A 26,047-nucleotide genomic window follows, 5' to 3' on the forward strand; every position below is an offset into this window, starting at 1 on the left:
GCGTTAACGGCAAACGGTACCAATAATAAAAAAAACATGGAAAAGAATAAATCCCTTTAGTTTACAAATTAAAATTACTTCTTGCAATAAGGCTTTACCTTCGAACAGGTTGCGCCAGTTTGCTCCTGGGTATTCCACTACTTCCGATGGTAGATGTTGGTCTGGGAAGGCCACTCCGACCCGGTATTCCTGTGTTACCAGGCCTATTTGGTAGAGGGATGCCAGTGCTCGAAATGGAATGCAAACTGACTGACGTATGGATCCCATTCGTGTTACTCACGGTCGGACTCACGTATGCCGTTGCTTTAGGTGGCTGCCGGACTGACAATGGAAAATGGCTGACGCTGTTGACTCGGTGTTGTAGTTTATTTAGAGAAGGACCTTGAAGTGAAGAGAAGTTCAAGGTTACTTGTACAACACGTTTCATTTTTATTTATTTCCCCCCCTCATACTTTTGTGAGGCCACGAAGAGTTTGTAAGTCAAACGACACTTCACTTTGCTACTGGTCTTCTCTTTAGCCGGTACCAAATTGGCTGCTTCTACTTATACTACAGAAAAAGTTAACAATAAAATGTGAAAATCCAATAAAAACACTTTAAAAAAAAAGAAAAGGTTATCAATTGACCTACCCCCTTATCAAGGGAGCTCATGTTTCTCAAGATCCAAGGGGCAACCACCCACGGTCACCCCCGGGGCCTTCCATGCCCAGTAGACACCGCAGGGGTTGGATTGCTTTGTCGACCGTTCTTTTCACATTATGATTTGATTTTGCTAAGTTTCCATTGTTCTTTATTATTTCTGGGCAGTGCCCCTACCAGGAGCAGACCCTTTTAATTTATCCTTCAGTTAATTTCTGTTATTCTATTTAGTTGATTGACCCTAACATAAACCATGGGGTAACTAATTGCCCCAACCCAATAGGATATGTGCAGGTTACACAGTAATAGCATGGTAGCATGGTGGTTAGCATAAATGCTTCACAGCTCCAGGGTCCCAGGTTCGATTCCCGGCTGGGTCACTGTTTGTGCGGAGTCTGCACGTCCTCCCCGTGTGTGCGTGGGTTTCCTCCGGGTGCTCCGGTTTCCTCCCACAGTCCAAAGATGTGCGGGTTAGGTGGATTGGCCATGCTAAATTGCCCGTAGTGTCCTAAAAAGTAAGGTTAAGGGGGGGTTTGTTGGGTTACGGGTATAGGGTGGATACGTGGGTTTGAGTAGGGTGATCATTGCTCGGCGCAACATCGAGGGCCGAAGGACCTGTTCTGTGCTGTACTGTTCTATGTTCTATAACATCCTCTCAGTAGGAGTTTCCACCTTTGGACCGCTTGGGCGGTACACTCAACTACACTAATCTTTAAATGGAAATGTTACCCTTCCATGAACTTCAGTGCACAGCAGCGATAGGTAGACATGTATAGCATTTCCCTGGCAGCATATACCGCATTGTTTCAAGCTGCAAGGCTTGGTCTGAAAGTTAGATGAATCAGATTGCTGTCTTGCATTGTCCATTCACAATAGGTTTTAATGTGGCAACAAAGGTACAAGGGTCAAAAATGCTAAATAATTATCCAGCTTCTCCTGAAAACTGAATGTGAAGAAGCTCCAATTCAACAGAAGCATTTCACACATCATTTGCAATGATTTGAGCTGTGCAGTAGGCATACTGAATGTTACCAGTTGAAAATGAAAATGACCAATTTCATTTGGGATTCCTTTGGTCACAGCGGTTCAGTCAGTCAAAAAAAACAGATTGTGAATTCTGCATAAATACAAGTTCCCACATAGCATCGCTTCATGCTCCATCATAAAGGGGGCCCTACTTTCTGAAATTCCTTCCCTAAACGCCTCAGCTCGCATCATTTATAAAAGGTCCCCGATGACTCTTTATTTCAACCGGTTCCTGCCCTTATCCCAAAGCGTTCTATTTGGCAGCTTGTCATTGCTGAGTGTCAACTCCTGCAGAGCACTCCATCTTCTCTCTGCGCATTCGGAGTTGTGGCAGCAAGCTAAATCGCTGCTCTATCCATTCCCATTGTGACTCACAAAGTGACAAATGTAAATCTTCCAGCAACTCAGGAGCAAGCTTCAGATGCGACCTTACAATAAGTGAGATCACTAGTTTGCACGACTGATCATTCTGTTGCACATTTTCCCTTGGAAACAAAATATTCCCAAATCTGTGCATAGCTTCCCTTAAAATATACTGGGAGCTACTTGCAACCACATATTAATTGGGTGTTAATTGTGTTCAGGTAAAGGGTTTAATTCAGGATTTACCTGTGTTAACACATTAAAATAACAGGCTGAAATAGGGCTATGCTGTTGGAGGCACGAAGATATGTGATCAGTATCCCTAAATAAAAGCTAATAAGTTAATAAAGACTTGACATCGGTGTTATATCCTTCACTGCCTGGTTATCCTGCATTTTGACACACTAGCAAAGAATAAAATAAACAAAGCAATCAGCGGCCTCTATCAGCGGGTCATATATTATCGGCATGTATCTCTCCCTCTTGTGGAATAATATTAATTGTCTACACAGCTGACGAGAGAGAGCGGAGCTTGTTTCATTTGGCACGGGCAAATCAGCTGATGCTGCCAGTGGGGTATTTGGAGCTGAACTTTATGTGGATTGGATGGCAGTCGAGCCTGCCGTCCGCTGTGTTACCACGGAGATGGATAGGATGAGAATGGTGCTCCAATAGGAGAAAAGCTCTACTTTAAAATAAAATTCCTGCTCTCAGCGCAGCACATTGAACACACCAACAGATTGTTTTCTCCTTCGATGCATGGAAGGTAAACCTCTGCAGTCACCACATCATCGTCTGGGCCTCCTGCCAGCTACAGACCACACAGAGCCTATCTCCTGCTTCCCTCCTCTCTGTTTTTCGGATGGAATGTTCCCTCCGTGACATCTTATTCCATTCTTTCACCACCCCTTCCTTCAGCTGCCTTTGCCCGCGGGGCACCTACTCCTGCAAGAGCAGATGATACTAAAGCTATTCACTCACTTTCCCCCACCCTATTCTCCAGGGCTGCGAACACTGCTTCCGTGAGAGATGCACATACTTTCGGCAACGCAGAATATTACAATTGTTGCTCACGCTGCAATCTCCGCTACACCCCATGGAGACCAAAAGCAGGTTAGGTGCCTGGTTTGCAAGTACCCCTTCTGTCCACAATAAGCACTGGGTTCTCTGCAACTCCATCCCATGACCATTCTGACCACTCCCTCTACAGTGGCACAGTGGTTAGCACTGCTGCTGCCTCACAGCGGCAGGAACCCGGGTTCAATTCCGACATTGGGTCACTGTGTGTGACGTTTGCACTTTCTCCCCATGTCTGCGTGTGTTTCCTCCAGCTGCTCCGGTTTCCTCCCACAGTCCAAACATGTGCAGGTTAGCTGGATTGGCCATGCTAAATTGTCCCTTAGGGTGAGGTTGCAGGAATAGAACGGAGGATTGGGCCTAGGTAGGGTGGCCTTTCAAAGGCGGTGCAGACTCGATGGGCTGAATAGCCTCCTTCTGCACTGTAGGGATTCTATCTTTAGTACTGAAGTTCAAGGCAGATTGTAGAAACACCAGGGGCAGTAATCTCTCCCCCCCCCCCCCACCCACCCACGCCGGGTGGGAGAATCGCCGGGGCGCTGCGCGAATCGCGGCACACCGCCCCGATCCCCGCATGCGATTCTCCCACACCCCCGCGTGAATCGCGCTGGGCCACTCGGAGAATTGCCACAAATGGCGAGCGGCAATTCTCCAGGGCCAAGCGGCCGCTCCAACATGACAGGGTACCGCCGGTGCCGTCTACCCCTGTTCGCTGCCGGCGGGAACTCTGTGGGAACGCTCGGGGGGGGGGGCCTGTGGGGGCAGGGGGAGGGGGGCTCCTTCACCATGGGGGGCCTCCGAAGGGGTCTGGCCTGCGATCAGGGCCCACCGATCAGCGGGCCAGCCTCTCCCCCCCCCCCCCGGGCCTACATTCCGCTGCGGCCGGCCCCTGAACACCAACGCCATATTGCATCGGGGCCGGCGCGCGCAAGAAATTCCCCGCGCATGCGCAGGAAGGCGCAGCCCAACTGCGCATGTGCAGGATTGAGCTGCCCCAACTGCGCATGCACGGGTTGGCGCGGCGCCCATTTGGCACCACATATGGGCGCTGGAGTGGTGTGAACCACTGCAGCACCGTGCTGGCCCCCTGTGGGGCCAGAATAGGTCGTGCCCGGGCCCTGTGCGTGGGCGCTTGGTCTGCGGAGCGGAGAATCGCCCCCTAGGATGCTGGATTCTCCCTCCCGCCGCGCCAAATTTCTGGTTCAGCACGCCAGCGGGATGCTCCGGTTCGCCGGCTGGTCAATGGGGTTTCCCATTGTGGGGGCAGCCCCATGCCGTCGGGAAACCCCCGAGCTGCCGGCAAAATGGAGCAACCCGACGGCGAAGAATCCAGCCCCATATCGTACTCTGCAACCTTTTGGTTTGAAGGCTGAATTCAATCACCTCAGACATTAAGCAAAGCTTCTATCTATTTGCAATAAGACATGCTGGTGATATGAGATGGTTATATCATTCATCATGAGTTTACGTTAAGTGTTGAGATGCCAGGCAGACCATAGTAACAGTATGGGAGTATATAGCTTTGATGGTTGCACTTTTCCTGCTAACATCCCAACCTGCCAACACTTTTCAGGGCCAGCAGATTTCCTTACTATTTTACCCCCTTCTCCCGTTTTATTGTAATGTTTTCCACCATCTCATTTCTGCATTAGATTGTGCCCCACTGTGTTAGCTACAGTGCCCTCAATGTCTAATGCATGTTTCCATTGTTTCAGCGGAAAGATCAGTTGTTTATCTACCGCCAGTTTTCTTTGAAGCAGGTTGCAGATCATTACACCAGTCCCTCCTTTCTCTTCTCCTTCCTTTGTTCTGATTGTATTGAAATGCTTCTGCGTCAGTCCTGTTTTTAGTTCTGACGTGCGGCTGAAACACTCACTTATGGAAATTAGCCGAGTAGTTGTAGTTCCAGCATATTGTGTGTTTGTTTCGGATTCCAGTTTTTGGCTGTTTTCACTAAAAGGTAATCATGCTCTACCCAATTAGCATCACTTTGTTTAGGAGTACAACTTTGCAGCTCGACTTTCATTTAATCATGAACTCATAGACATGTACTGTGCTAGAGGAGACCTATGCTGGCTTTTTGAATGAGCAGTCATACTTAATTACACATCCCTGTATTTTGTCCATAATCCTGTAAGTTTCTCATCTTCAAATACCTGTCCAACTCCCTTTTAGAATTTTCCATGAAGTCAGCATTTAAGGTGCGCTCCAGATACCAATAAGTCTGAGTCAAAAATGTGTCTCCTCAGGCCCTCTCTATACCTTTCCAATAATTTTGAATCCATGTTTTCTAACACAGTTTTAACCAAGAGGAAATATTTTTCCCCCTCGAACAAAATCTTCCACCTTGAAAACCTTTAACTCATCTCTTAACCTACTCTTTTTGCATAAAATACGACCAATTGCTTCCAAACGTTTAGTTGTAGCACTCAACGTTGCATGAAGGGAAGCAATGAGTCAATCTGTGTCCCATTCTAGAAAGGACGCTTGAATCAATCAGCGAGCATCTTGGGACAAAATAGAAACTGAAGCCAGCTTTATGCACTGGGCACGGTAGCATAGTGGTTAGCACTGTAGTTTCACAGCTCCAGGGTCCCATGTTCAATTCCCGGCTTGGGTCACTACCTGTGTGGAGTTTGCACGTTCTCATCGTGGGCGTGGGTTTCCTCCGGGAGCTCCAGTTTCCTCGGAGAATCCAAAGATGTGCAGGTTAGGTGGATTGGCCATGGTAAATTGCTCTTAGTGTCCAAAGGGGTTGGGTTGGGGTTACTGGGTTATGGGTATGGGGCGGAGGTGTGGGCTTAAGTGGGGCACTTTTTCTAAGGGCCGGTGCAGACTCGATGGGCCAAATGGCCTCCAAATGGTACTGTGAATTCTACGTCTATCATTTCACTATTGCTTTTGCACTATCCCCCAACTACAATCTGAATTCTTTCACAGCGAAGAGGATGTCAGAAAGAACTGGAAGGTCTCACAGCTGAGGTGTGCTGTTGCTATATGAACAACACAAAAGTCGGCTTGTGTGGTTTCAACTTCATGGCTTCAGGAAATAGCTCCAGCAAGACCCATGCACACTCACCCAGCTTTAGAAATTACACCTGATTACAGCCGAATAGCTTAAGCTGCAGAACAGGGTACTGAGTTTGCATTTATGCTCCACACCCACCTCCTCCGACCCCTCTTCACCTTACTCTGTCAGGATATCCTTCCATTCCATTCTCCCTCACCCAGCTGCTCCTTAAATGCATCTATGCTCTTTGTATCAGCTACACCGTGTGATGGCAAGATCCACCCTCTCAGAAAACAATCTCAGCAAATGAAGCCAACTGTGCTTCCGTGACTAAACTGCGCTTCTGTTGCTTTTGGCTCCGATAAAACTAGACAGGGCGGCGAAAAAAAATTAGCTACAAGGAATCCCTACATTGGTCCAATATGTCCAGTTTGTCTTGAAAACACAAAGCATTGCCAGTAGTGAAAATGCCCAATCTTTTGGAGTTAAGGGACTGGGTGTGTGCATCAAAAAAATGGGAGTGCGGCACATTTGATTATATAGGAGGCCCTCATGCGCAAACATTGAGACATCTGCTTCACTAAATAAAATAATCTTCACACCGAATGCAAAATATCCAAAACTGATACTCCCATACTCTTAAAAAGACGAGGCAATCACACACAAAAATAGTTCCTATGGAGCATAACCACTGACATATACACATTCAGCACAGAAACACGACAATCTGCTTTCTATATAAATATGAGACCACCATACACTGGAATTTAAAACTGCACACACACACACAAATATTTCAATGCAAACAAATTCCAGGCCTCTCCTGCTCCAGCCTCAGACAGATCATCTTGGTCCTGCAGCAACCACAGATGACTTCAGCCAAATTAGCGCCAGATCCAACTCAGAATCGTTTTAGGTTTAGCTACTTATCGCTGATTCCATCTAATCTATCAAGGGCGTATTAAATATTTATCACAAAGTATTGCGTTACGAAAGTTCATAGAACAAGGTCTTCAGGAGTAGAGCCTAACAAGATCTGTTTTAGTGATTATTTTGACAAAGATGTATTATTTAAAAGCTTTTGGTTTCTGAAGAGAACACTGAAATGTTCAGCATAAATTTAAAAATGTAAATATTGATAGAATCATAAAGTGGTTAGAATGGTTCTGGCACAGGAGGAGGTCACTTGGCCTGTCATGAACATGCTAGCCCTGCAGTAGCAACTCTGATTGGGCCTCAAGTTGGTAATCGTGTGTGGATGCAGACTTTCTATGTAATCAGATGCGCCCTACTCTCTGGTTTTGAAGCATGCCTGTCCCACGGCCTCCCTTTTCGCCACAGATTTTTTATCTACTCAGATAATGATCCAAAATCTTTCTTAACGCCAAGATTGAATGTACCTCCATCTCGGCTTCAGACAGTGCATTCGAGATAGTGGTGACTCCCCGCATAAAATAGCTTTCCCTCATGTCATCGTTGCTTCACCTGAAATCGGTGTCCTCTGGTTCTCGATCCATCCACCGAGGGGAACAGATTCCCCCTATTTACTCTTTCCAGGACCCTCGTAGTTTTGGTTTTGAAAGGCTTTATTAAATCACCTATCAACCTTCTCTTCTCCAGTAAAACAGTCCCGAGCTTCTTCAATCTCCACACAAGTAAAGTTCCTCAGCAATGGAACCATTCTTGCGAATCTTTCAAGAGGCCCAGTCAGAGTTTTATGCGGGCTTTTCGTCACATTCCTTGCATTGGGCTCTACACACATTGGAGATATCAACACTGGAACATGGAAGCGTTGTAAACTGTGAGACGGACAGCGTAGACCTTCAAAAGGACATAGACAAGCTGGTGGAGTGAGCAGATAGGTGGCGGATGAGGTTCAAGGTGGAGAAATGTGATGTGATGCATTTCAGTAGGAAGAACATGGACAGACAATATAAAATAAGGGGTAACATTCTTAAGGGTGTGCAGGAGCAGAGGGACCTGAGTATATCTGTGAATGGATCATTGAAGGTGACAGGACAGGTGGAGAGAGCCGTTAATTAAGTATATAGTATTCTGGTTTTTGTGAATAAGGGCATAGAGTACAAGAGCAAGGAGGTTATACTGAACTTATACTAGTTATACCTCAGCTGGAATATTGCGTACAGTTCTGGGCGTCATCCTATTGGACGGATGTGAACCCATTGGGGTGCGTGCAGAAAAGGTTTACAAGAATGATTCCAGGGATGCGAACTTCAGTATTGAGGTTAGGTTGGAGAGGTTGAGACTGTTCTCCTTGGAGAGAAGAAGGATAAGAGGAGATTTGATTCAGAGGCTCAAAATCATGAGGGGGCTGGACAGAGTAGACAGGGAGAAACTGTTCAAACTTGTATAAGGATGAAGAATGAGAGGGCACAGATTTCAAGTGATTTGCAAAAGAAGCAAATGTGAGGTGAGGAAAAACGCTTTCACACAAGTGATTTGGATCTGGGATGTCTGGATGTGTAGTGGAGGCAGGTTTAATTGAGACATTTAAGAGGGCATTAGATGATTATTTGGATGTAGACAATGAGCAGGGATTCAGTACCAGGCAGGTGAATAGCACTAAGTTATGATGCTCGTTTGGAGAGCTGGTGCAGACACAATGGGCAGGATGGCCTCCTCCTATGTCATGCAATTCTGTTACTTTGTGAAAATTCATGGCATGAGGGAAAAATCAGTTCCCGGAGTAGGAGAAGATAAGGGGCGGGATTCTCCGTCGGCCGATGACAAAATCAAGAAAGGCGATTGGGCGGAGGGTTGATCCTGACGCCGAAATCGAGGCGGGCGCCGGGTTCATTCCAAATCGCAAGTCTCCGGAGCCTCGATCGCTAGGTCAATGCGTTCCACTTCACCCACACATTAAACACCGTTTGCATATCATTAGCGGGCCTGACCCCGGATTGATGGGGGGATGGGGTGTGGTGACCCCGAACAGGACCGGGGCAGGGTCCAGGCACGGACCGCCATTGCCGCGGCCTGCAAGGCAGCCGTCTTGCTGCGCACTCCTCCAACCACACAGCTTGGCCCATGGTTCTGCAGAGTGACATGGGTCGTATGGATGTCCTCACACTCTCCCACCCCCACCCCAACCAGCCGCCACCCACCGGTGCAGGGCATCACGCGGCCCGCCCAAAGGCAATGCCCACAATAGCCCTTACAGGGGGTGCCAGAGTGCACCACTGGCAAGGGAAGCACCAGCCGACAGTACCACTGGCAGCAGGGATGGGCGCCAGGGCCAAAGACCCCCACGGTGCCAGGCACTGACGGGGCCAGGGATGCAGAGATGGGGGAAGGCCACCATGTAGCCTGTTGGAACTGGTTGGGCACGGGGGTATGCACCATGTTAATATGTCAGCCTTTAGCCCCCTGCAGACAATGCGTATTGGAATTCAACCAGCAATGGAGGCCTTCCTCCTAACCGCCACGGCCCTGGGGGGATACACTGTGGCTGTACCAGCTGGAGCTGCCCAAGGAGGAGGAGGAAGCTGAATCAGTGGAGCATGCCCCAGAGGAAAAGGATGCAGCCGATGAGGATGGAGAACCAGCCGCTTAACAGACTGAGGAGGAGGAGGTACAAAGGAGGCTTCCTGTGTTCCTGCCGCGCTCGTCATTCGAGGATCTGCCTTCTCCTGGGGGTGGGGGGTGTTCGGCACTTTGTCGCATGCAGCCCAGGGGTGGGTAGCTGGTGGCTTCAGTGGTCAGGGCACCCGGCCATGGCAGCCAGTGGGTGCCGACATGTGGTGCAAGGTGGGTGTTATGCCACTCTCCGGGTGGGGGGGTCTGGTTAGGTGTGTGTAGTGCCAGGGGTGCAGTGCTGACTACTCACCCAGACCATCCAGGGGAGGTTGTGCAGTTTCTTTCGGCACTGCTGTCCGGTCCGCACGGTTTTGCCCACGGCCTCTGCCACCTCCACCCAGGCACGTCAAATGGCGGCAGGCAACCTCCTCCCCGCCACGGGGTACAGGGTGGCCTGCCTCTCCTCCATGGTATCCAGGAGGGTTTTGAGCTCGGCATCCGTAAATCTCAGTGCCGCGCGTCTTGCTGCCATCTTGTTGGCCGGGACGGTATTTGTGGGGAGTGAAGTGTGTATATGCGGCTGCATCTTGTCAGCCTCCTGTAGGGCAGCACGGTAGCATGGTGGTTAGCATAAATGCTTCACAGCTCCAGAGTCCCAGGTTCGATTCCCAGCTGGGTCACTGTCTGTGCGGAGTCTGCACGTCCTCCCCGTGTGTGCGTGGGTTTCCTCCGGGTGCTCCGGTTTCCTCCCACAGTCCAAAGATGTGCGGGTTAGGTGGATTGGCCATGCTAAATTGCCCGTAGTGTAAAAAGTAAGGTTAAGGGGGGGTTGGTTTGGGTTACGGGTATAGGGTGGATACGTGGGTTTGAGTAGGGTGATCATGGCTCGGCACAACATTGAGGGCCGAAGGGCCTGTTCTGTGCTGTACTGTTCTATGTGTATCAATCCTGGACCCGGCGAATCCGGCACTGTTTCACATTGACGCCAGTTGCGCCAGTGCTAGACCTAAACGGTCTTGAACCGGTCCAGGTGCAGCGGCAATTTTGATGTCATAGAAATCAACGAATCCTGACCTGGCGCCAACACTCCGGAGAATCCGGCCAAAAGTGCTTCAAATTGAACTGGTGAGGTTCCTTCTATTTAATGAAGAATCTTAAAATAAGATCTGAAGAGTATGAATCACCAATTACTCGTAAGAAAGAATTGTAGGTGGAATAAGGGAATTTGAGGAATGATGTAAACGCCTCATGTAGGGGGAATTATCATCCGCCAAAGTTCCTCTATTAATAGAAGTAATCTCAGAATCACAGAGGTATTGCCGCACAGCTCAGGTATATTCAGCTCATTATGGCTGCAACATCTCCTGAATTTCACCTGCTTTTTCCTCGTAACCCTGCGGATTGTTTCTTTTTCATGGAATAATCTCATGGGAAACATAGAAAAAAAGACCAGGATTAGGCCATTCGGTCCTTCAACCCTGTTCTGCCATGCAGTCATGGCTGTTTATCAACCCCAACACCATACTCCAGAGCCCGCTCATGGAATCCCGACAGTGCAGAAGGAGGCCATTCGGCCCATCAAGTCTGCACTGACCCTCTGAATAAGCACTCCACCCAAGCCTACTTCCATGCCCAATCTCAATAGCCCGTTAACCTAACCTACACATCTTTGTGACCTTATACGGCAATTTAGCACATCCAATCCATCTAAGCTACGCATCTTTGGACTGCGGGAGGAACCTGGAGCACCTGGAGGAAACCCTCGCAGACACGGGGAAAGAGCGCAAACGCCACACAGTCACTGTGGTGATTGTAGATCTGAGTAGATGTAATACAACTGAGCAAGCACTAGAGGGAGCACGGGAGAGCTATAAGTACACAGGGACAGGAAGTGAGGACACACTTCACGGAAGGCAGAACTCATAGCAGGACACAGACACAGGCAGGCAGCATTTGAGGTAGCCGTAAGTTAAGCTCTGAAGAGAGAACAAATTCACAATAAAGCATCTTCTCCACCTTTGAGACTACGAGCTTTATTAAGACATGAGGAACAACACATGGTGTCACCTGCCGTGGGAATTGAACCCGGGCCCCTGGTGCTTTGAGGGAGCAGTGCTAACCACTGCGCTACCATGCCACCCAGATCCATACTCCTTGACACTTTTAGAGTCGAGGATCTATCTACTTTCTTCTGAAATATATTCAGGTGGTGGAGAATTTCACAGGTTCACCAGCCTCTGAGTTAAGACGTTTCTCCTCATCTCAGACTTAAATGGCCCACCCCATACCCTGAGACTGTGACCTCTTGTGGTAGCCCCTCCAGCCAGGGGAAACAACATCCCGGCCTCCAGTCTGTCACACCTTTATGCGTTTCAATTAGATCCCCTCTCATTCTTCTAAATCCCAGTGATACAGGCCCAATTAACCCAATCTCTCCTCACACGACAATCCTGCCACCCCAGGAATCAGTGCTTGAATGCCTCGATTGAACCTGCCTCCACCACTCTCTCGGGCAGTGCCATCCAGTACCTCTCTCCTAGGACTGATGCTGCACTTTTCAACATGACTTTCAACTTTCCAGGATCTATTAGCTCAGCTCTCATTCTCCCTTCCTATTTTCCAAGACAAAGTTTCCTTTGAAAAATCTTAAGTGCGATATTTGTGACATCTGGCCACTGTGTGTACAGTTTCCCCATTTAGTGTGGCTAATTGCCACACCGGTTTATGGCAATAAATACAAAGTTCCCCTTATTTAATATGTTATTAGGTTTGTCTCGGGTGTTATGGAAAGGTCAAGAAGACTGCACAACAAACTTTCAAATTCCTAAAACAAGCTCTGCAGACCACAAGGAGGTTTATGCTGACCACTCAGACAATTCTTAGCTAGTCCATGAGCAAGAGAAAAATCCTTCCCTCAATCTCAGTGTTCCTGTGTGCACCTGGGAAAATATTAGCGAGGCAACCCTGAGAGAGGCCTGCCAGCAGCTAATTTACTCACCCTTTTAGTCCGAGAATGGCACATGGCTAAATAAGGCGAATATTTAAAAACCAGAGTGGAAAGAGATTCATATGAAAAGGGAAGTCCGATTTGTTCAGATTCATAGAATCATAGAACCCCTACAGTGCAGAAGGAAGCCATTCAGCGATCAAGTCTGTATCGACCCTCCAAAAGAGGATTGGGCCCATCGCCCCGCCCTATCCCTGTGACCCTGCATGTTGATCATGGCCAATCCACCTAACCTCCACATCTTTGGACATTAAAGGGCAATTTAGCTGGCCAATCCACCTAACCTCCACATCTTTAGACTGGGAGGAAACCGGAGCAACCGTTGGAAGCTCACGCAGGCATGAGGAGAAAGTACAATCTCCACACTGTCACCCAAGGTCGAAATCGAATTCGGCTCCCTAAGGCAGCAGTGCTAACCACTGTGCCATCGTGAGCAGGAAAACATCGGATAACAATTGAATAAGGAACATCATACAATTGAATAAGGAACATAATCAGCAGAAAGCTGAACTGACCTCACATAAGAACATAAGAAATAGGAGCAGGAGTAGACCACATGGCCAATTGAGTCTTGTTCGCTTTTCAATACAAACATGGCCGATCTTTGTCTTCAATTTCATTTTCCCACCCACTCCCCATAGCCCTTCATTCCTTGAGAGACCAAAAATCTGTCAATCCCAGCCTGAAATATATTCAACAAGGAGCAGCCACAATCCTCTGGGACTGAGAATCCAAAGATTCACAACCCTGTGAGTGAAGAAATTTCTCCCCAACAGTCCTAAATGAGCACCCCCTAACCTAAGACCATGCCCCCCCCCCACACTGTTGTAGATTCCCCAACCAATGGAAACACTCTCAACCTATCAAGCCCTTTCAGAATTTGGCAGGTTTCAACGAGACCGCCTCACATTCTTCAAAACTCCAGAGAATCTAAGTCCAATTTTCTCAGTCGTTCATTACAGCACAACGCCCTCTTCCCAGGGACCAATTTAGTGAGTTGTTCCTCGGCTGTGTCCGACGCAAGTGTATCTCTTCAGAAATGTTGAGCCATGATGGAGGTTTCTCACGGGCACAGTTTATACTCACAAGCTGGTGATTGGAGTCGTGAAATTCCATTCTGTAGGTTGGAATCAAAACTTCTGCTGTTCTTGAAGGATTCCGGTGAACTCGTCGTACTGAACGAACGAGCCAGGTTTGGCATGCTGCGCCTGAGCTTTTCTGCAACAGTAAAAATAACATTTAATTCAGCTACAAACTGAACATTGACAAAGGCACTGTGGTGATATGCATCACTGTAAATACACAAGGGGTTAATGTAATTACACTACAACTAAGTAAACACTAGAGGGAGCACCAGAGACATCATGACACACAGACATTCAACCAATAGGTCAGTAAGATAGGACACGACCAATGGGCAGTCAAGACACACCCAGAGGTGACACTACCACAAGGGGACTACCCATATAAAAGGACAGGGCACACAGGCTCTTTCTCTTTCCATAGGCGCCACTCAGAGAGACAGGAGCAGATCAGGGAAGCATCACACCCACTACATGGATTAGAGCAGACTGGTTAGTTAGATATAGTTACTATAGTTAGATTAGCAAGAGAGTCGAACTCAAGTAGGAGAATTGGTAATGGTTCAATAAATGTGTTAAACCTACTTCCAAGTCTGAACCTTCCTTCGTCAGAGTGTACATCACGGAAGCAGCTTATGCTACGTCAAGAAGCATAACACACAGGCACCTACTTTCTACAACTAAAACAAATGCACAAAAAGGATTGTGCTACTTAATGGCCAGAATCTCTCCCCCCCCCCCCGCCCCTCCTCCCCGCAACCCGTTCCCCAGTGGTGGAGGGCGAGCAGCACCCAAAGCCCTGTAGCCAATGGCAGGACCTTAAGACCCTGCCGCCGCCCAACAGCAGTCACCCTCCGCCAGCGGAATATACACTGCGCGGGCGGGAAAATCCCACCCATTTCTTTAAAAAATGGAACCCAACATAGTGCAAATATTGGAAATATGATGTAAAAAGACAAAAATTGCCTGAAGAACAGGACAGGCCGGTTTCTGTGAAGGAATAACAGGTCAGCTTTTAATTAGTCACTCTTTGTCATATAGTTCTTGTGGAGGGTCTAACTTTCCACACATCAGCCCACATTCTCTCTCATCGGTTTATATGATGGGATGGCCATGATAGAATGGCGGAGCAGACTCGATGGACCGAATGGCCTAATTCTGCTCCTATGTCTTGTGAACTTATGTGGGAACGTATGTACGTTTTCATTATTTTTTGTTTTAATTCCGTAGAAAAAAATAGTTCAGATTCACTACACCCTTTAATATTTTTTGAAGCTCCTTCAGAATCCCCTGTCCAGGAAGGAAGCAGGCCTCCTCCACCTGTTGCCATCTACATGTCTTACCTGAGACTACAGTCATGATGCAGTTAGAAGCATCCTCCGTTTGACACATTGGGTGGAATATTCCAAACGTTGCACAGAGTGCTGGATCCGGCGAGAAAGGAAGTGTGAAACTCGCTGGTTTCTCAGGTGCCTTTTCGAGACAAATCAAACGGCACTCTGTGCCATTTCAAAATGCTGGCAAGGATTACACAGCTAGCTGGGGGTGGAGGGCATGGCGTAAACGTGCCAGCAACCTGTAATCTCAAAGTTAGATTTAAGGTTCCCCTCTCCCACGACACATCAAGGGTGGGATTCTCCGCCGTCGTGATTCTCCGTTATGCCGGCACCCGGGAGGTTTCCAGACGGCGTGGGGCTGCCCCATAATGGGAATCCCCATTGACCGGCTGGCGTAACGGAGAATCCCGCCGGCCAGTAGGGGCAGAAATGTGGCGCGGCGGGGCGGAGAATCCCACCACAGGTCTCCAGGCAAACAAGGGTAACACCCCCAACCCTTCAACATTAAGGGCCAACATCCCCCACCATTCAATGTCCAGTCACCTCCCCTACACCACACAACAATCAGGGTGACCCTCTCCTCCCTCCCTCCCCCCCTACCCCACCATCCTTGACGGCTTCAGGGCACCCCCCATTCTTTTTATTTTAAATTTAGTGTACCCAATTCATTTTTTCCAACTAAGGGGCAAATTAGCATGGCCAATCCACCTAGCCTGCATATCTTTTGGCTTGTGGGGGCGAAACCCACGGAAATACGGGGAGAATGTGCAAACTCCGCACGGACAGTGACCCAGACCCGGGATCGAACCTGGGACCTCGGCACCGTGAGGCTGTATGGCTAACCCACTGCGCCATCGTGCTGCCCTGGGGCACCTCCATTCTATGTCTCTGCCATCCCCTAACCTCCATGCAGGCACAACACCCCCACTCCATTATCTCCCCCACCCCCCCCCCCCCACACATAACTGAGCCCGTCCCTGCCCCTGGCAGTGCCAAGCTGGAAATGCCAAACTGACACTGCCAGGTTGACACTGCCAGGTCGGCACTGCCAGGTCAGCACTGCTCAGTCATGTTCCTCACCACCCCAGGGCTTTGCTCACCTCTAAGTCCCTGGCATATTCAACACGACTGGCATCCATTTTTGTAAACCAGCAGTGATGCCCACCAACATTATACCAGAGAGTGTGGGGGTGTGGGGGAGCATCTGATGTCCCCAGAAGCAATGGCATTAAGCCGAATTTTAATATCAAAATGCATTTAAATCGATAGCCATCAGGTTCACGCCCTCGCTGGGGGTGGTGCGGACGAGCTGGGGAGATAGATGGTTCAAGCACAGTTTGGGTGTGTAGGGGGGGTGGGTGGGGTCATGAGGTGGCAATCGGATATTGATGGGGGCAGTTGGAAGGTTAGTGCGAGTGACTGGCTGGTCAGTTATTTAGTTGCCCAGGAGTTCGACCAGGGTTTTCCTGCCTAACATTTCCTTGGGAACTATTCAGTTAAATAAGTCAGTGCCATCGAAAGGAGGAGCAAGAGAATTGCCCACCAGAAGTTCAAACTTCTCAAGCGATTCCCATGGAATCAGTGCATTGGGACTTCTGAGGTGTCCTGTAGCACATCTTTCAGAGTACATCTGGTCCTCAATGATCCAGAGACCAGGAGATCTGGGCCAATATATTATAATCAACAGGTGCAGTTTAGAGAAAAACTCTCATCTTACTCTTCTGAGAACTTTTGTACTTTTCACTAAATGTAAAACAATTAAAGGCTCATCAATGCTGTACGAAAAGTTTCTGCCAAGGATATTCATTACATAAAATGGTTAAATTGTACTACTTATTAGGCAATTCAGTGTTCACTGGTGGTGCCATGAATTTAAAAAGGCTCATTAGGAATCCAGGTATATTCTTAAAATGTTAAGATAATCAAACAAATTCAATGCATTGAAGTTATTTCTAACTTATAGGGCATTAAATGTTTCTACAAGTGGAAATGTTAATGAAGTGTTTGGTGGGACACTGGTTAGCATTGCTGCCTTACAGAGCCAGGGATCCAGGTTCAATTCCGGCCTTGGGTGACTATCCAAAGATGTGCCAGGTTAAGCGGAATGGACATGCTAAAATTGCCCCTTCGTGTCCAAAGGTTAGGTGTGATCTTGGGGATAGGCTGGGGGAGTGGGCGTCGGTAGGGCATTCTTTTAGAGGATCGCTGCAGACTTAATGGCCCGAACGGCCTCCTTCTGCACTGTCGGGATTCTATGATTCTACAGTATTAATGTTTCTCCTTGTCAGGAGCAAAAAACATGAAATGAGAGATAAATGTGAAATAGCGACTCTATTTAATTTTAGAACATGCTTGCATTGTTAAATTTAAAACTACAACGTTCCTATTTAATTTCCTGTGAGTTGCCCAGGCAGGAGGCAGCTCAACTTACGGAAATATCAGATTACCAATAGTTTGGAAGAGATTTTTCTCGTGGAAATGGAAATTGGAAGCAAGATGCGCAGAATGGCTCAGATGGCAACTATTTATCAAGTTAGTTTTTTTTTAAATCAGAAAAGAGATGGGAAAATACCGAGGGGCTGTTGAAATGGTTACGCTTGTTCCTCTGTTTTTAATTGTGCATTTGTGTTAATTTGAGATGCAGCCTGAGAGTAAATTCATTGCTTGCACATAACATTGTGGATGTATAATTCAGCACAAAATCAAGTTTTCATTTCATTTGGAGACTGTCTTGGGGCTGAATTCTGCGGCCCTTCCTGGGGGTGGGAACTTCCAAGGCCGTGGGTTCCGTGCGGCGCAACAGGGGAACAACGCAAAATGCCAGTGCCAGCGGCGGTACCGAAAAACCCCGATGCCAATCAATGGCGAGCCGCTTCCGTCACCAGGAGGGGTGGGGGGGGGTGGGGTGCCACCCTTCCCAACCCTGATGTTTACAACTTTATATACTTTGCATTGTGACATAATACAGCTTGGGAACCAATATGTATTGTTACATATTATACTGTTATGATGAAAATAGTTGCATATGGCGTTAAAATTACTAAAGCATGCCGATGATATTTGATCCACAGCGAATGTGGAGTGGCTGTTGTCGCAATTCCACTGGGATATTTGTCAAGGATATTGAAAGCACGGTTCAGATCTATGAAGAAGGGTAGCATTGAATATAGATCAAGTTTCAGTTCAAATTTCAATGGCGTAATAACATTCCATGGCCATAAATTTGCCCTTTGGAGATTGAAAGGAGCAGCAAGATACAAAATATACTGTCAACGAATTTCATGAAATCAGAAAAATCAAATGCTGAAATTATTTTTTCAAGCATTATCAGTCACTAGTGGGGAGTAGAAATTCAGAACAATCCAGAAAGTGTGATCTTTTTCTCTTCAATTCAAGCGCGCGCAGACAGTACGCATTTCAAAGTTGCCTCTGCCTGCAATTTCACGGTCAGGTTATCGATTACACTGAAGGAACTTGTGCTCTTCCATTTTTCATTTCAGTGGCTTTGCTGACCTTGTTCCAATCAAACGATTCACTTCTTTGACAGAAGGTGTTGGTTCACTTCTTTCCAGAGATGTACAATAAGAAGGTAATAAACATTTCTGTAGGCACTTAACGCTGTGCATTTCCCAGAGAAACTGTCTCAAGGAAGGAGTCGAGGAATGCAAGCTTCATTATTTGAAGGAACTGGAAAGCCAATCTTTTTAAACATTGCTGAAGTATAAATTCCAGGACATGGTTAGCACCACCAGAGAAACTTTCTTCCCAAAGCAGTGAGATGTGCTCATCTAGGATATTGCAGTCTATTTCTGGTGAGCAGTCTATTTCTGGCAAGCTGATTTAATTAGATATATTAACTTAAAAACACCTTTCATTATAAATCAGAAACCGGAGGGCAGCATGGTGGCACAGTGGTTAGCACTGCTGCCTCACAGCGCCGAGGTCCCAGGTTTGATCCCAGCTCTGGGCCGCTGTCTGTGTGGAGTTTGCACATTCTCCCTGTGTCTGCGTGCGTTTTGCCCCCACAACCCAAAGATGTGTAGGGTCGGTGAATTGGAAAAAACTGAATTGGGCACTAAATTTTTTTAAAAATCCATCTCTTGGTTAGATACCTATATGAGAACGGGAACACAAAATCTGGGCTCATGGTGTAGTAGAACACAGAACATACAGTGCAGAAGGAGACCATTCGGCCCTTCGAGTATGCACCGACCCACTTAAGCCTTCACTTCAACCCTATCCCCTTAACCCAATAACCCCTCCTAACCTTTTTGGACACTAAGGGCAATTTTAGCATGACCAATCCACCTAACTTGCACGTCTTTGGACTGTGGGAGGGAACAGGAGCACCCGGAGGAAACCCACGCACACACGGGGAGAACGTGCAGACTCCGCACATACAGTGACCCAGCAGGGAATCAAATCTGGGGCCCTGGTGCTGTGAAGCCACAGCGCTAACCACTATGCTACCGTGTTGCCCGGTACCAGGAGAGCGTTGCACTCTCCGAGCTGCTGTCCTCCAGATAAGGCATTAAATTGAAGCCCTATCTTCCCTCAAAGTTGGGCATCAAAGACCCCACAGCATTAGCTTGAAGAAAATAAGAGACAGTATCCAGCCGAATATTTATCCCTCCACCAACATCCCTAAAATGGATTGTCTGGTCAAAATAATATTTGTTACGATCCCCAAAGAGAACAATAACTTCTTAAAAAATTAATTCCCAATGCCCAACTTGAAGAAATTGCATGACAAGATTTCAATTTCAAAGACTTTTACTGCATTAAGCAAGTTAAAAGCAACGCTGACTAAACATTACTTAGTGGCAACTAATACTCTAACGAGAGAAAATAGTTAGAGTATGCCCTCAATTAGGTATATCCCTTTATTTCTTACCAAGGAAGAAGGAAACTCTGTCATGAGGGGTCACAACTGATAAGGACGAGTTATTGGACAAACTGTTGGTATTTAAGTTGACAAGGCACTGGGACCAGATGAGTTGTATTCAAGGATATTGAAAGGAAGTGAGAGAAGAAATTAAGGGGTACTGGCCATAATCTTTCAGTCTTTCCTAGACTCAGTGGAGGTGTCATATGATTGGAGGATGCAAACATTAGGGCCTCGTTCAAAAACGTTTGCAAGGATAAGCCGAGCAATTATAGATCCGTCAAGTTAATGAATTTGGAGTTTTTTTGAAGAGCTGGCAGAGAGGGTTGAAGAGGATAACGCTGGTGATGTGGTGTGCATGGACTTCCAAAGGGCATGTGATGCATTGCTACACAGCAGACTTGTGAGAAAAGTTACAGCTCATGGAATAAAAGGGACAGTAGGGACATGGGCACAAAATTGGCTGAATAATAGGAAACAGTGAGCAATGGTTAATGGTTATATTCTGGGCTGGAGGAAGGTCTGTGCTGGAATTCCCCAGGTGTGGTGTTGGGACCCTTGCTTTTCCTCATATATATTAATGATCTAGATCTTGGTGTGCAGAGGATAATTTTAAAGTTTATGGATGATGCAAAATTTGGAAGTGGTTAAACTGTGAGGGTCATCAGACAACTTCAGAAGCACATAGACAAGTTAGTGGAGTGGGCAGGTAGGTAGCAAATGAACTTCAATGCAGAAGAATGTGAATTGATTCACTTTGGTCAGGAGAACATGGAGAGACAGTATAAAATAAGGGTGTGGTGATATAACCACTGTAGTGATGTGTACTTGCAGTAGGGGGATGTATGCCTGTACCTGTAATACAGGTTCCTCCGGTAAGCCCCTGCCGGCTAGCTCCGCCCACAGGGAGCTTGTGTATAAATATGCGTGTGAGTCACTCAGACCCTAGTCTACAGTTGCAGATGGAGGAATAGCATCGCACAGCAATAAAGCGCCACAAAGGGGTACAGCTTTAAAGAGGATGCAGGAGCAGAGAGGAACCTGGATTGACATGTACATAAGTCTTTAAGGGGACAGGGCAGGTGGAGAGAGTAATTAATAAAGCTTCATTAATAGGGACATAGTGTAAAAGAGCAAGGAAGTTGTACTGAACTTGTATTAGACACCAGTGGAGTGTTGTATATACTTTGGGTGCCACACTATAGGAAGGATGTGAACCGACTGGAGAGAGTACGGAATGGGGTTACAAAAATTGTTCCAGGGATGAGAAACTTTCAGTTCTGAAGATGGATTTGAGAAGTTGGGACTGTTCTCCATGAAGAGAAGAAGGCTAAGAGGAGATTTGATAGAGATTTTCAAAATCATGATCGGGTTGGACAGAGTGGATAGGGCGAAACTATTCCCGTTCGTAAAAGAATCAAAAACGAGAAGGCACAGATTTACAGTGATTTGCAAAAGAAGAAAATGTGATGGGAGAAATACTTTTTAAAACAGCGAGTGGTTCGGGTTTGGAATGCACTGCCTGGATGTGTGGTAGACGCAGGTTCAATAGAGGCTTCAAGAGGGCATTAGATGATTACTTTAATAGAAACAATATACAGGGGTACAGGGAAAGACAGGGGAATGGCACTAAGTCATAATACGCATTCAGAGAGCCAGTGCAGACACTGATGGGCCAAATGGCCTCCTTCTGCATTGTAACAATTTTGTGATTCTGTAATTCTATTAGCGCTTTACCACACTTGGAAACCCCACACTGCATTACACTTCACAGCACATTCTCTGCAGAATTGCAGTGCAAAGCCAACCCCAGCTTCTAAAGGTTTCACTTCTCCCCGTCCCGCTGAGCCGGAACATCCATAACCATCCAAAGCTGTTTCCCTCGGTTAGTTCCAGAACTGAATTCCAGCAGCGAGGCTCACTCTGGTGATTCCTTCTCCCGGGCCTCGCCAGGGCGATCCTTCCAGTGACCTTAAATCTCTGCTTTCACTCACATTCTGCACGGTAGCTAGCCGAAAATAGCTTTTACCCTGCTGCTTGCAATGGCTGCTGCTTCCCTGTCTCCCTCTATCTCCCTCTGTCCAGGGGTTTTTCATCAGGCTGCCTGGCAATGTGTAAGTCCGCACAATCTAAGAACAGCTGCCTCAGAATCTGTAAGTCTTATCGTGCAAAACCAAGTGCTGCGTCTTTTGCTTTCAGGTGTGATGCCTGGCACACACAGAGCAGAGTTCTCCCATCTGGAACTGTGTCCCATAGCAGGGGTGCAGACGGGAAGTGTTTCCTGTTGGGGAGGCTGATAGGAAACCACGCCATTGTACTCCGGCCCTGACCTAATTAATTACGCCTCTGGCGGTTTAGCAATGTATTCCGTGGTGAGGCAGGCTTGATTGCGTGCGGCCCACCATCATATCTGGGTCCAATTTTTAGAAGGCGCCCAACATCACCGACCCATCATTGAAGAAAGAAGATGGACATTCTGAAAAAGAAGATGGATTTCCAGGAACTCTCTGGGGCTAGAGGACGGACCTCCTCGGTGACACTGAAGCTGGAAGATCCACCTGATAGAGGCTCTCCCCCACCCCTCCCCCCCCCACCCACTGCTTTGGTTCCAGGGTCCAGGGTTTCTGGCGGCCTCCAACCCAAATCCCGAAGACAGCCCCGGGCATAGTTCAGGTGAGTCCCAGCTTCTGCACACGATGTGGCTCCAGGCGTATTCTGGACCGGTGTGTTTTCTTGCTGGTCTCGCAGAGAATCGGGCTTGGGGGGGAATATCCAGTTGGACTTTGCAGTCGACCACCAGTGGGTTTCCCAACCCGCCATGGTGAGCGCCAGCAGAAAATCCCGTGGGAAATTCACACCAGCACAAAACCAATTTTTGGGCCTCCCGCCAAATTCCCCTCCCCCTCACCCACCCATTAAACTCGGTGGCAGGAGCATGGGAGAATTCCACCGATAGATGCAAAAACATTTGACTTGGGCTGCCTTGTCGCCATGGTCACCAGGTCACATTGGCTTATCGCAGAACAACTAGCAGGTCGCATGTCCCTTTTCATTCAGTCATTTTATTTTGAATTGGAGGGACAGTCCAAAATATAATTACCTTATAAAACCTCATAATCATAAAGCAGTGATGTTTGTAAGCCCTTGCTGCATATAAATTGGCTCTCCCACTTCCTGTTCTCCAACAGTGACTGTAGCCCAAAAGTACTTAATAGTTTATAAAGCATCATGGGGTGTCCCAAAGTTCTGAAAGGTGCTCTACAAATGCAAATTCACTTTTTCTTTATTCACATCGAAGCTTCTATCCTTCCCCTGAGAGCTGCTCTGTAAATCTTCTAACTTATCCACCAATGTCACGGACGACAGTTATCCATCAAACAACATACCCCCCAAAAAACATACTGGGCCATAACTTCCTTGGAGTGGCAATCAGCGGCAGATTGCCATTCTGTACCAATTTATCTGCTCATTTCTTACGTGCCTGCCACACCCGGCTTTCCTGACTCAGGCCAGGGGACGCTCAAATAGCGAAGCGCGTCCCAGGCTCTAGCGGCGAAGCGTAAAAGGAGCACATGTCCTCTTTTTACAGCACTAGCTGCCATAAAGCAGGTGAGGTTAGCTGCCCCACTGAACATAACAGGCCCGGGAGAATGTAAGTGTCTAAGGTAATTGAAAGGGATATTCGGGAGGGTGAGGGTTTGGACATGGGCAGCGAGTTGGGCATCAATAGAGGTTGGGGGGGGGGGGGGGGAGAGATTAGGTCTAGGTGGAGGTGTGGTGGTCGGGGGGGGGGGGAATCAGGCAGATTGGCGGGTGGGGGTCGGGTCAGGTCGTTGGGGGGGGTCAAGTTGCTCACGAGGTGGTGAGTTCTGTATGGGTTGGGGAGTGCGGGTTTGGGAATGCCCTGAGGGATGGGCTGCTTTGTTGTGTGTGGATGGGGGGAGAGAGAGAGTCCCAGCAATCTGGGGGCTGTCCTTTGCAGGGCTTGGTCTGGGTGCTGAAAATAGTTATGATGATGTTAGAAGTGTTTTTATTTCTTCTAACTCTTTCAGCGTAACTAATGGTGTAAAAGAATCATCAAAGTTAGCAATTTAAATTGATTTGTCGGATAGTTCCTAGCTCAGCGCAATTGTCCAGGGAAGGTTAGCCCTTCTGGACAATTAACGGGAAGCTTCCCAGAGGGATTCACCAGGGCATCTTTAGGATACCCCCCCCCCCCCACCCCCCTCTCCGCCCCCAAAATCTGTCGCTGGGGATCCAGGAGGTTAGGGGCCAGGATCTGTTTATTGTCACAATGCAGTTTGTGGGCACTTCCAGTCTGCCAACTGACTGATGTGTTTCTAGATTCTAAAAATGTTCACACTTAAAAAGTGCATCACTGTCTATAAAGTGCCATAGGGCATCTTAAGGTCGTGAGAAGTGTGACATAATATGCCTGCCTTGTTCTCATTATTTCTCCTACGATTGATTGACAAAACACAGAAATCTCGGTTTCCTTGCAAATGAACGGTTAACAGAAGCACTTTTTGGCTCAGGTCATCAACTGCTAACCAATTACTGCCTGGCTCACAATCACCTTTCTTTACCAATCACTCCATGACTTTTCTTCACCATAGTCTTGCAACAACGCCCAGCCTTACGTTTCAGCTAACTTCCTTCGATCCTCTGACTGTGGCCTCTTGTGCATCCCCACCTGGCTTCACTCCTTTAGTGGAAGCTCAACTTCTGCCCTATTTCCTGAATGCTTGCTGTAAACTCCCCCTCTTCATAACTTTGATCACCTTTGAAGGCTTCCTCAACACCTCCCAGTGCACAGTTTTTTTGTTTCATGTTTTGAACATTATGGGACAGTCAGTATATTAAACGTAGCGATACCCATTCCCGTATTGGGTATATGGGTACAATCAATGCTCAGCTTGTATACTTGTGAGTACACTTTCTGGAATTGTCTTCCCTCGATGGAGCCTGGCGAAGAGCTAATAATGGGATACATGTGGGCTGGATTCTCCGGCTTCCCAGCCGCGTGTTTTCCGGTCGGGGGAGGTGGCGCCCCATTCGCTGATAGCGGTTTGCTCTGATCCTGCCGCTGTCAAAGGGATTTCCAATTGAAGCCACCCCGCACCACCGGAAAACCCATGGGCAGGTGCGCGCTGTTGGCCAGACCAGAAAATCCCACCGCCAGCGAATGGCGGGAGAATTCCGACCATGGTAACTGCAGCCCACAACTTAGAAAACTGCAGTCTGTACATGATTGATTTTCTAATCGGAACCCTAACAGTCCAGACCTGAAGAATGCAAGTGAAAAATGTATCATTGATACTTATCTAGATCGACTTTATGAACAACCAAATCTGCCGCAAAACGTCAAGTGATGGTCCAACATACCCAGAATTCCAGTGCGGAAGTCAGTCGGCTGGATTATCCACCTCACTGCGCCACATTTCTGCCCGGACACGCCGGTGGGATTCTCCATTACGCCGGCCGTGGGGCCGTCCCACGCCATTGTGGGGCAGTCCCGCGCCATTGGGAAAGCCCCTGCCGCCGGCAAAACGGAGAATCCAGCCAGTGGAGAATCTCGCTCCTGGGCGGGATTCTCTGATCCTAAGGCTAAGTGTTGACGGCGCCGTAAACGCCATTGCGTTTCCCAACGGCGTCAACATGGCCTCAGGAGCAGCAATTCTGACCCCTCCAGGGGGCCAGCACGGCACTGGAGCGACCCACGCTGCTCCAGCTGCCGATCCTGGCGTCAGATGGGCGCCGCGGGTCTGCGTATGCGCACTGGGACCGGGGCCAATGTGCACATGCACAGTGGGACCGGCGTGAGTGTCGCGCATGCGCAGTGGCTCCCTTCTCCGTGCCGGCCCCGACGTAACATGGCGTAGGGCTACAGGGGCCGGCGCGGAAAAAAGGAGGAGCCCCCCCCCCACGGTCCCCCCTTCCCCCCCCCCCCCACCAGGCCGCCCCCAGATCCATTCACGCCGAGGTCCCGCCGGGTAAAACCAGGTTAGAACGGCGCCAGCGGGACTCGGGTTTTTTTTGTACGGCCGCTCGGCCCAATCTGGGCCGAGAATCGCCGGGTGGACC

The 26,047-nt window shown here is 48.1% G+C and overlaps 1 protein-coding gene across 2 annotated transcripts in view; it reads right to left on the minus strand.

The window, feature by feature from the left end:
* Window positions 1-26,047, minus strand: part of slain1a (SLAIN motif family, member 1a) — a 119,321-nt gene that overhangs the window by 2,569 nt on the left and 90,705 nt on the right. For both annotated transcript variants that reach the window (XM_038818960.1, XM_038818959.1), the window contains 2 exons: window positions 13,746-13,877; window positions 99-381 (listed from right to left, as the gene is read on the minus strand). In XM_038818960.1, coding sequence (XP_038674888.1) covers window positions 99-381; window positions 13,746-13,877 — 415 coding nt within the window. The remainder of the gene's footprint in view (window positions 1-98; window positions 382-13,745; window positions 13,878-26,047) is intronic.

Source organism: Scyliorhinus canicula, chromosome 14, assembly GCF_902713615.1.
Source record: "Scyliorhinus canicula chromosome 14, sScyCan1.1, whole genome shotgun sequence".
Lineage (NCBI taxonomy): Eukaryota > Metazoa > Chordata > Chondrichthyes > Carcharhiniformes > Scyliorhinidae > Scyliorhinus > Scyliorhinus canicula.